The following is a 12,674-nucleotide window of genomic DNA, read 5'->3' as shown; positions in this document are numbered from 1 at the left end:
CTAGCATCGGCAAAACCTGTTCAATAAGATCGGGGGAAGATTTGGTAAGGTCATCTTACCGTCGACAGCTCGCGATGATGACCATAACAAAGCAGGGGAAGGAGTGGCCATTTTGGTGGGGGATGGTAAAGAGGTTAGGGACGTCGTTGCATTGAACAAGAAATTCAGAGTGTGGGTTGTGGAGAAGATGTCAAATTGGTGTCCAAACTGTGTAGTCATCCGTAGTAACCGGTCACAGCAAGTGGGATCGGAAATTGGACACTCCAGTGGGTCTTCTGAACAGGTAAACGGAATCTCAAGAGACAAGGAGGTGGATGGTACAAAGGGGGCAACTGAAACGTTTGTGCATGGAAAGATGGAGTGGAAGATGCATGGGGAAGTGGAACATGGAGAAGCCCAAAATATTAATTATGGGAGGAGACAAAAAAGATTTTCAGTGGTTAATTCCAAATCACGTGAAAGAAAAAAAGGCAACTCAAAAGACAAAATAGAAACTCAATGGTACAACAATTTTAATGTCTCAACTTTGAGGCCCAAAAAACAACCCAGAGACTCAAACCCATCCGAGTTTGAAGATTTATTAAGCCCAACAGACCAAAACGTTTTGCCCAAATCTGACTCATTTATTAACGGGCCTAATAATAAATCTGTAACTCCTATTGAGGTAAATAACGAACCAAACGAAGTTTTAGACCTGGAAATTGAAAAGGAAAGGGAGAATAATCAGGAAATTGACAATAATTTCCCCCTAGTTGGAAAGGAGATAGAAGAGGGCGAGATATTAGGGCTTCCAATTAATAGCCAAATTTAAGAAGATGGTGAACCAGGACCACTGCACAAAGAGATTGAGATGGAGGTTGATGCTACAATTGATGTGGGAAAAATCTTCGGGGCCGATTTATCAAAAGCAAAGAAGCAGGTCTGGAAGATAATCGTGAATGAAGGTATTAATGTTTTTCCCCAATAAATTGTCTCTCAATTAATATTAGAGGGGTGGAGGGAGACAATAAAGCCAACTGGATTAAAGGGATTATTGTAAAAGAAAAAATTTCCTGCTTATTAATTCAAGAATCTCAAACGGGGGGTGTCACTGATAGTATAATCAAAAGATATTGGGGCAAGATGGACATGAATTTCGAGGTGGTTGAACCGGTCGGTAGGTCAGGGGGTCTTATTACCGTATGGGATCCGGGGGTTTTCAAAAAAATTGATTGTGTTAAAGCTAATAACTATATGATGATAAAAAGGGAGATAAAAGGGGAGATAAAAGGTTGTGATGGGTCGGTATATATCACTAACGTATATGCCCCTCAAAACAACAATGAGAAATTTTTTTTATGGAATTCGTTAAAGGACATGGTCAATAATTCAGAAAGTTTTGGTTCATAATGGGGGATTTTAACACGGTGAGGTCGGCAGAGGAAATGAAGGGGTGGAGATTCAAACAACATGCAGCAAGAGATTTCAATCTATTCATTGAGGCTGCTGAGCTCCACGAATTCAATATGAAAGGCAACAAGTTTACTTATTTGAAAGAAGGCGATAACAGGGTGAAGTTAAGCAAAATAGATAGATGTTTGGTGAACAGGGGTGTGATAGATATGTGGCCTGATGCAATTTTTAGAGCTTTGCCAAGAAGATTCTCCGATCACAGCCCCAATATGTTGACCATTAAGGAACTTAACTTGGGGCCAAAACCTTTCAGGCTTTTTAAATTCTTGGTTAGATAGACCTGATTGTGAGACGATAATTGATGAGGCCCTTGATTCTTTTGCTTTCGATGGCCCCCAGACATTAATTGATGAGGAAGTTTAAATGGGTCAGACATGCTCTAAAAAAGTGGAGAGATGATCTGACTAGCAGAGAAGGTGAAGAATATGAGATGTGCAAAAAGGAGTTGGAGGAACTCGACCTCCAACTGGAAATCGCTGATCTAAATGAAGAAGACGCATGGGTCAGAACGGAATGCAAGAGAAAGCTCGTTGAGTTGGAGGATAATAAGAGTAAAGACTTGAGGCAAAGATCAAGATGCATGTAGGACTTGGAAGGGGATGAGAACTCTCATTTCTTCCATGGTCTTATTAACAACAGAAAGAAAAGCAACTCCATACCTAGATTGATGAATGAAGACGATTGGGTTACAAAGCCAAAGCTTGTGAAGAAACAGATTTTTGAATTTTATAGAGATAGATTTCGAGAAGATTGGAATGTAAGGCCAACTCTTGACTGCCAGTTCGATAACAAACTCTCTAATCAAGAGGCTGCCGATTTGGTTTAATAAGTCATAATTAGATATATATTAAATGGTCTAAAAATTATTATATAGATTAATTTTCTATTGAATAGATCTACTTTGATATATATTTTGTAAATTTCAGGTTTAAATTAAAAAGGATAAAATATGGCTCATGACAAAAAGCACGCAGCTTGTTTTGGCAGATAACACTAGACATCAAAATGATCATCAGTTTTATTGCAATTAGAAGATATATTCTTATTTTGTTGATATAGCTGCGTACAAGACATTTTAAGTTTTGTGTTGTTTCTATATTCTCCATCAGCCCAAAGCTTATTTCTTCATTATTTTGAACGGGCTACACAAAAAATAAGGAAAGCCCATTGGTCTTATGTCGGTTAGTAGCAGCTCACGTGGGGATAAGAAATCAAAGGCTATATATATACAATTTATAATCTGGAGGGTGGCAGATAATTATTAGTCGAAGGGGTTCTTTAGTCGAATTCATATGATATCTTTCGGAGGGAAATTAGTTCGAGGGGTTTTTGGCTGCGGACGAATTAGGAGGCTGCGAACGAATTGAAGTGATCTTATTTACGAAACAGAAGCAGCTTATTCGACATCATCATGCAACAACTACTTTCTACATCAAACTTTGGTGATTCGAAGATGACTATGTCCGGCTATGGTTTTTGCAATCTCTCCCGATGAACAATTGTTAGTTAATTTTATTTGATGAACTTTACTTTCAGTCGCGTAAACATTGTTCTTTTTGGATTATAATTCATATGACTGATTGAGTATTTATTCACTATTATTTGATTTGAATTTCCGTAAGACAACTTATTGCGAGTTAATGATTTGTGCCGAGTACACCTAGTTTAGGGATTAAGACAGGTCATATAATTAACATAGGTTGTGCCTAAAACTATTATTGTCAAATAATACTAAAATTATGTCTATGTAATTTAGAATAAATACTCGGTAAAGTTTATTAGGTAAATTAACGCAACTTTTGGGATTCGGGAGGGATGCACTTCTTTATTATTGTTTACAAGTTCTCTTTTTAATTTTGTCTTGTTTTATTAGTTAAGTCTAGTTAATTAATTTTATCTTTGCTTTAGTTAATTAAAATTACTTTTAGTATTGTCTTTAAAATCTATTAAAATTGTTAAAACTTTACTATAACCACAGACGCTCCTCGTAGGAACGATACCCACTTACCCTATCTAGTATAAAATATTTAGGTTTATTTTTGATTGATACTTCGACGTCGATCAATTTCACCATTCACTAAAGAAGAGATTAAGAGAACTGTATTTTCATGTGGCGAAGAAAAAGCCCCGGGCCCAGACGGTTTTACGTTCAAATTCATAAAGGAGTTCTGGTCCAGATTTGAAGAAGACTTTATTTCTATCATTCAGAATTTCCATGACAGGGGCACAATAAATAGAGTTTGTGGGTCGGCTTTTATAACCTTGATTCCAAAGGTAAGGGATCCGGGCCAGTTAAATGATTACAGGCCCATTACTCTCAATGGGGTTATAAGTAAGGTTATCTCAAAAGTCCTGGCGAATATAATTAGAAGTGTGTTGGGCTCTCTCATAAGTAGTAATCAGACGGCTTTTCTGGAGAACAGGCTCATCACTGATGGACCTCTCATTCTTAACGAGGTCATATCTTGGATCAAAAAAAGTACCAGGAAGGCGTTTATATTTAAGGTTGATTTCAATAAAGTGTATGATAATGTTAACTGGTGTTTTTTGCTCGAGGTTATGGCACAGATGGGCTTCCCCGGTAAATGGTGTGATTGGATTCATGGTATGCTAGTTTCTGCTAGATCGGCTGTTTTGGTGAATGGTTCCCCTACCTTTGAATTCCAGTGCTCCAAAGGAATAAGGCAGGGTGACCCAATCTCACCTTTCCTTTTTACTATTGTGATGGAGGCGTTGTTTGCTATGATGAGAAAGGTGACTAGCAATTCGTTTAAAGGTATCTTCTTACCTAACCATGGCCCGGTTATCTCACATCTTCTCTACGCCGATGACTGTGCCTTTTTGGGGGAATGGTCATTCGACAACTTGAGATTGTTGGCCAGAATACTTCGTGTATTCTACATAAGTTCTGGCTTGAAAATAAACTTGGGGAAATCGTTGATGTTTGGGATCGGAAGTAGTGAAGAAGAGGTCAGAAGGGCAACCAATTTTGTGCGCTATAAACCAAGTAACGTTCGTTTCATTCACCTCGGTATTCGAATTGGCAGCAAAATGAACAGAGTTGCAAACTGGGACTTTTTATTTGATATTTTCAAGAAAAGATTGTCGAGTTGGAAGGCTTTTTGTCATCCTCTTGGGGGGTGGGTGACTCTTATTAAGGCGGTTCTTGAAAGCCTCCCAACCTATTATTTCTCTCTTTTAAAGGCCCCGTTGAAAGTTATTGAAGGTTTGGAAGGAATTATAAGGCGGTTTCTTTAGGGAGGGAGTGGGGATTCTAGAAAAATTAATTGGGTGGCATGGGATACGGTTACTTCACCGATTGATAAGGGAGGTTTAGGGCTGTGTAAATTATATGATGCGAATGTCGCCCTACTGTGAAAATGGTTTTGGCGATACCATAGGGATCCAGATGGGCTGTGGAGACGTGTTATTAAGGCAACCCATGAATCCAAAAGCTGTTGGGCTGCCATACCTTTCAACAAAAACGTTACTAGGGTATGATACAATATTGTCAGAACCATCTCCAAGGTAAAAGTGGCAGATGGGAGTCTTGGTAATCTCTTCAAAGGAATATGTGGTGATGGTTCACAAATAAGGTTTTGGCTCGATCCGTGGCTGTGCAATGTTCCACTCAAAGAGTAGTTCCCTGTTTTGTTCAAAAAAGAGAGAGAAAAAAAATGCTTAATAAAGGATAAGTATAGTTTAGATGTTGGTGAGTTTGTAATTTGCGAGAATGAAGATAGGGGTGAGACGTTAAATGGTGAAGCTAAGGAACGTTTTAGGCTGGCTACATTATTGGAGGGTCGGGGGCTATGTGATAGAAGGGACCAATGGGAATGGATGGGTGGCTCGAAAACAAGCTTCAATGTGAAGGCTGTTAAAGAACTTCTGAGAAGAGATGAAGATTACAGGGGAAGAATTATCTTTAAATGGTCTAAATGGATACCGATTAAATGCAACATTTTTATGTGGAGGTTGGCTTTGGATCGCTTACCTACACTGATGGCTCTCAAACAAAGGAAGTGCTACTTTAATTCTGGCATGTGTAGCTTATGTGAACAGTACGAGGAAACTAACGAGCATCTTTTCTGCTCATGTACGGTGTCGATCGAGATTTGGCAAAAGGTAAGCATCTGGTGTAAAATCCCTCCTATTTTCTTGTTCTTGGTAAAAGACTTGTTCGAATTTTATCAAACCGGGGGGTTTTGGAAAGGTGGAAAAAGAAACCATTAAATGCATCATGTTCGTGGCTTGTTGGTGTCTTTGGAAGGTACGGAATGAGAAGAGATTTAACAACGGCGGGGTCAATATGGAGAAGATTTGTCAAGACATACGATCGATAAGCTTCTTATGGTATAGAAATAGAAAGAAACATTGTACGATTAGTTGGGAAAACCGGTGTAACTTTGTTTTATACTGATATGGTTGTATAGTTTCGCCGAACCACTAGTTGGTGGCCTTGACCTTGTAAATAAAAGTTAATTTTCAAAAAAAAAAAATGTTGTACTACCCATTATTTATTTATTTAATTCGAGAGTTGACTTCTTTACATACACTAGTACAAGTTGGATTATATTTATGAGTCAAAGTTATATGAATCCTCTCTTTCTGTGAACGTTGTATGCGTTGAATCATATAAATAGTCAAACATCCAAATACATCGTTGAAAGTCTTTAGACAGATCAGAGTAGCATCTGAAAATAACATTGTTTCATACAACTTGGATAATTATGTTTATTTATTGTTTTCATCCGATTGCATCTCACTGAGATCTAAAAACCTTCACCAGTGATAATTAAAAGGATTTTGTTAAATTATCGAATATACATCTACGATATACCATTTGTATAGACTACGAGTATATATTAAAGTAAGGTTCATGTCAATTATCGTATTTATTTGTAATTCTAAGTCATATATCACTTATCTCCTTTCTTGTAAGTTTTGACTTCAATTGACGCTGATATTTTGTTCAAATACAACTTGGTATCTCGATATCTCTTTTTTTTTTTTTTTTTTTTGACTTATAATATGGAGCCATTATTTTGAATAATAATATTCTTTGATATAAAGTTATACGAGTAGTAGTTTTTTGTAAGCAAATGTGCGTTAGAAATAAGCAGACTTTTAATACATATACAAAGCTTATTCTCGTGTCAGCTCCACGTTATCAATACATATAAAAAAGTGAATAAATACAAGGCATTAAGCCAGATATCATATTCTACACGGGTGTGTCTGTCGAATGAATTTTCTATTTGGCGGAAGGGACTCCTGTCTTTTTCAATAAATTGTTTATTATAGTCGGTTAAACATCACTCTCTGTATCTCCTTCTCCTATAGCATCTTCTTTATTAAAACTATCAATTAAATATTTAAATCCTTTATATTCTATGCGTTTCGTTAATATATTTATTCTATTAGTCCTAATACCTGTACAAGATACGTTAGCTATATAAATTGTATCATAAAAAAAATTCAAATATGCCTAATACATGATTTGTGAGTATGAAATAAATTGTGGTTAAACTAAATCGATTATCGAAGCTAAATTTTAATAAACAGTAATGATAAATATAATATATATTTAGTTAAAGTTTTGGATTTATCTTAAATTTTTAGAACTAGATCAAAATCGAAACTTGTAAGCATAGTGGATGATGACAAATAGCTTTCTGATTTTGGACCATAAACTCAAAATTTTGGAAGTCTTCATATTAAAAATTTATTATAATGAATATAAGTAATAGGAGTTGAAGAATTGAGAAAAAGAGACAACTTATTAATAAGAAAACGATCAATCAAATAAGGTTATAATGTCTTTTATATTAATAAGTCAACAGTTAAAATTTAATTCTAATTCTAATTAGGAAATTGAAGTTATATACAATTAAAAAAAAGCCAATTTAACAAAATAAATAAATTAAAAAGACACGTGTCGATCAAGAATTACGTCACGTGTCGTTTCAAGAATATATCAATCATGTTTTAGTTTATTGGTAGATTCTGTATGTATATATATATACTCGTATATTGTTCTTTGACTTTATCATGCTATCAACTTCGTATATTTGTAGGATGCCACAAATTGAATTGGTATGATTTTAGACGACGGTGGAACGTAAAGATTATTAAATTTCATGAGTATTTGATTGATTCAGTATACTTACATTCAAACATACATAGTTGTTTATCTAACTTGGTTTATTTGATAACTATTGGTTTGCACTTATAATAAAAATATTTGAACGTTGATATATATACAACAAATCATAAATTATCTTCTATATAAAAAGTAATGAACCAGATACACAATAAATTTATCATTCTCAAAAACTTTTTTTTATATATATAAATAACTACTTTTAAAATAAAAAATATTTTATTTGTTTGTTTTTTTAAAACTTATTAATCATATGATTAACCAAAACGCTTGTTTTTAAATACTTTCTATACGATTTGCAAAAATCATACTCGTATATATATAGATACAGGTGTTCTTTTGACTTTTTATTTGTCTGCTCAAGCCATTCACACATTCAACTAATAAAGAAATGATTGTATATGATGCCGTGCATTGATTTTGGTATGGTTTCTTGTTGGAAGCATTTTGGTATGAATGAACATAGAGGATATTTGTGCTAAACTTGAAGAGTATTTGGATTAATTCAAGTATTCATTCAAAGTTGTTAATTGAATTTATTTGATAATAAACTTATATTATTGTATGGATAGTAATAATATCAACTCTATAACTAAAATATGATTAAAGAAAATTTTAAAATGTTAACATGGAAAATAAAAGGTTTGGGCAAATATTCAATCAGTTTGGTCCGTTTCCACTTTAGACAGATAGACGAGGAGCATGAGATATACACTAAACAAATAAGCCCACGCGCTACTCGCTTTCTATTCACCAAACTTATTTTCTTTCATACACAAATTAAGCAAGCGATGTTATCATCTGAGCCTGACTCGACTCCATTTAAATTTCTATGGTTTTAGTAATTCTTTAAATCCCCTTTCCCAACAAACAATCATATATGTGCAGAACAAAAATGGCTGTAAATGCATCTGAACCTCCTAAATTAACAAGAAGAACAAGGAGTTCCTCATCATCTACAACACCACAAACCACCACCACCACACAACCAATTCCAATGGCAACCACATCATCATCATCATCATCAACAAGCAATATCACAACCACTAGCCACAGTTCCGCCACCGTAACCGTCAGCGCTACCAACTCCGGCTCAGGTTACAGACTCAATGACTCAACAGCCACCGCAGACGCATCATTTTCCACCAGAGCTTCACTCCACAGTCTCCGCAATTCCTTACCTGAAAACACACACATCTACGATTTCGCCGAAATCCGCTCCGCAACTAACAATTTCCTAACCAAACGCTTTTCATCGGCTTCTTCTTCGGCGTCGCCGTCGTGGCGGTGTACTCTTCGCGGCAAAGAAGTTTTGTTGTTTCAGAGGAAGCTTCGCCGTCCGATACTTGATTCCGAATTACGTGAGAAGTTATCGGTGATATATAAAAGTCATCATATAAATATAATCAAGCTTCTAGGAGCTTCGATTTCAGGTGATTATATTTACTTAGCCTATGATTTTACTGCCGGTGCTAATTTAACTGATTGTTTACGTAACAAACGGAATCCGAATTTCACGGTATTGTCCACGTGGATGTCACGGATACAGATCGCAACTGATCTGGCTTCAGGATTAGACTACATACATAATAATGCTGGTTTGAATACTAATCTAGTTCATAAGTATGTTAAATCCAGTAGCGTTATTGTTACAGAACCGTCTTTTAATGCTAAGATTTGTCATTTTGGTACCGCCGAGTTGTGCGGTGAGACGGTTGTGAAGGCGGCTAAATCTGTGAAGAAAGTGGAGGAAAATAACACTGAGATTGTTGAAACTGTGTCACCTGTTGCTAAATTGGTGAGATCTGATAGTAGAGGGATGAGATTCGAAGGAATTAATGGTTATATGGCGCCTGAGTTTAACGGACTCGCCACACAAGAATCCGATATTTACGCTTTTGGTGTTGTGATTTTAGAGTTGTTATCAGGTGAAGAGCCGGTGAAGTATAAGTATGATAAGGAGAGTGGGAATCATTTGAAAATTTTGATTGTTGAGAGTGCGAGAAATGTGGTGAAAGATGAAGGGAGGTTGAGGCGGTGGGTGGATAGAAGGTTGAAGGATTCTTTTCCGGTGGTGGTGGCCGAGAAGTTGACCCGAATTGCGTTGAATTGTGTGGACGAGGATCCGAATAAAAGGCCTAACATGAGCCGTGTGGCGGGTAAGGTTTCCAAATTGTATTTGGATTCAAGAAAATGGGCAGATACTATTCAGGCTCCAACTGACTTTACGACTTCTTACGCCCCAAGGTGAAAGGTGATGGTTTTGTTCCTCCCACTACTAATTTTAGGATCCTGTTCACATTGGGTTTGTTTAAGTATATCTAAACTGACTGATGATAGGCTTATTTAAATATGTTTAAACTAATGCTAGGTTGTTAACTTACTTAATCAAAGATTATTCTATTGTAGGTTTACTTTTTCAAGTAAATTATTGTATTGATGTCCCCATAGAATCATATACAATTACAACTCTTAAGATTTATGCTTCAAGTGTAAACAAACACAACAATTATACAAAATGTAAAACTGTAAATCTTATTATACAATCAGAGCAACTATTTGATCAAGTTCTTTCATGTATAATGTTGATAGCACATCTTTTTCATATTAATACTTTGGTGTGTTAAAAGAAATTGCGGTTTGTTTCAATCGGTTTCAGTCTTTCAGACGACTATATAAAAATCAAGACAGAGACAGAAGAATCCGAAATGCTACGTAGTGTATGGGAATCATAAAGTATCAATGGCTGCTTTTGTAGAGAAAATGAGAAATGGTAATAAAACAGAACAAGCTATTATATGTAATAGGTAGAACGTTAATACAGAAATCATCCATTAATTGAAATGTTTAATCAGTCAACCTGATCAGGTTTAGTGGATTACAATCAGAATTATAATTAAACCAAACCATGTGGTTAACCAACTAAAGTTACTATCTATCAAGTTTGGATATTCTGTGGTTAATAATCGGTATCTAACTGTACTTGACCGAAAACAGACCTATGCAGTGTGGTGAAAGGCCAAAATGGTAATAGTGATCTTTAATCTAAAATCTTATAGTATTTTGAAAGGTTGGAACAAGAAAGGATCAGGTTGATGCCTGCAGTGACAAGATGTATCTGAAGAGGCACTTGACACAGTTTTAGACTCCTGGATATTCCTTCCTCTGTTCAAGTTTCCTTGGATAAGGATGAATCACTGAGAGCTCCCTTACCCGGCATAAGATATCTTCTGGTATCCGCTCATTCTATTAACACATGGAAGCATGTCAAACATAGAGCTTTTTGACTCTTAACAGTCAAATATACAAATATTGACTAATTAGTTCCCCTGACTTTAGAGTTCAAACTTACTGTTTCTTTGACACATGCTCGTTTGCACTTGCAGCATGATCTTAGAAGAGTTCGCCACTTATCCTGAAAATGTCCATAAACATGAATCAGATTCTGTAACTTCACAACTGAAATGACAACACAAACCTACCTTTAAACCTGATGCTGTCCGATGCGGACTTCCTGAGAAAAACTGTCTTTTCATCATCGTCCATCTCCCGACACCACATTCAGAGACTCCCTTAATCAAAGTTAAAACTTCAGGAAGCGACCACAACTTATGTTTTTTCCATTTTATTCTTTCAGACTCGGTTCTATCACTGAAATCATCATGCAACTCATTTTGATTCATTGATTTGCCTCCAAACCTCCTAGTCTTATGCCACCCTTTTCTCTCATCTAAGAGACTATTCTCACCTTTCAAATTTGACGAGTTGTATACAAGATTACTGACCTCCGAATAGGGTTTCAATTTATCATAATTTGCAGGTTTCCTTCTTTTCACATTTCTACATCTTGGTTTTGTTTTAAATCTGAAAATCCTAGCCAAATGGTTCAGTTCTCCCACAGTTTTATCAATCTTCTGCTTATGGGATATGCTCGTATCATCATTAACAATATCTAAAAACCAAAAGAAAATGGTATTAACATACAATGTCTTGAACTTTGCCTTAACAAAGAAATAAAAGGAAATGGATACCTAAAAGGTCAGCTTCACAAATATCTGAAAAATTATCCCCAACATCACAAAGTCCACTGGTAATTTGTTCGACAACATCTGTTACAAGGTTTCAATCACCATTTTTATAACAGACAATAGTCAATACTCATATTAAGGAGGTGTTTTGCTTATTATCTTATTATCAAGATGATCTAAATTTAACTTATGTTTGATAAGCCATGTTATTTGTGGCTTATTTTTGGACTTATAAAACTTATTTTGACATTAAAAGTTACGACAAGCTCACAAGTCTAAGAATAATCCAAAAAAGTGGCTTATAAAAGATAAGCCGAATACAAATAAGCCACAGTATGCTAAGCCAAACACCCCCTATATATGTACAATATGATTATATTAGTACGAGTATTATTTTAGCAGTGAAATAGTTACCATCAGCAGTAACATCAAGACATTTGTGTAAACTGTAAGTTTCATCAAAGCTGAGAATACCACCATTAACAACATCCCCAAACTTAGAGTCGGTGAGGAAATAATGATCCACTTGTAGTAGCTCATTATTATTCTCTAATAATGCTTGTGTAAATGTTGATTGGTATTCTTCAACCTAGTTAAATACAATCATAAAAAGATGGGGAAATTATATTACATAATCTCATCATCACATATGAGCAATGTACAACAACACTTATTTAGATAATAATAATAGCAGCAATTATGATTAGCAAAATGATGAATGCTTACACAGCTGCTTGTGATTATCGGATATTCCATTATTAATGTTGTTTTTGGAGGTTCATTAACGTACAGTCAGCTGCAGGTAAAGAAATAAGTAAATAATGTGCAAAGTTGTATGCGAAATATGGAGACAGTAATGTATTTACATTTACATTATTTGGGGGAAAACAATGAACGTTTACATTATTATATTTAGCACTATGCTAAGGAATTGCAGAATCTGATTTCGGGTTAAAGTGAAATAAATATTTGGAGATGTTTTTTCTTTTTTAATTGAAAAGGAGAATCATTCGGAAGATTCTGGAACGAGA

At 35.4% G+C, this 12,674-nt stretch overlaps 1 protein-coding gene across 1 annotated transcript; it reads left to right on the top strand.

The window, feature by feature from the left end:
• The first annotated feature begins 8,304 nt into the window (after nt 1-8,304).
• On the top strand, nt 8,305-11,456 carry LOC122585955 (lysM domain receptor-like kinase 3). Its single transcript, XM_043758071.1, has 2 exons — nt 8,305-10,848; nt 11,002-11,456. Exon 1 carries the CDS (start codon nt 8,496-8,498, stop codon nt 9,864-9,866), a length of 1,371 nt encoding a protein of 456 aa, XP_043614006.1. The 5' UTR covers nt 8,305-8,495; the 3' UTR covers nt 9,867-10,848; nt 11,002-11,456.
• Nucleotides 11,457-12,674: the final 1,218 nt, after the last annotated feature.

The sequence above is a fragment of the Erigeron canadensis genome, chromosome 1 (genome assembly GCF_010389155.1).
Source record: "Erigeron canadensis isolate Cc75 chromosome 1, C_canadensis_v1, whole genome shotgun sequence".
NCBI lineage: Eukaryota > Viridiplantae > Streptophyta > Magnoliopsida > Asterales > Asteraceae > Erigeron > Erigeron canadensis.
This window is presented reverse-complemented; position numbering and strand designations above follow the sequence as displayed.

Coding starts and splice junctions, on each gene's coding strand:
- LOC122585955 (XM_043758071.1), top strand. CDS start 8,496: ATGTGCAGAACAAAAATGGCTGTAAATGCATCTGAACCTCCTAAATTA.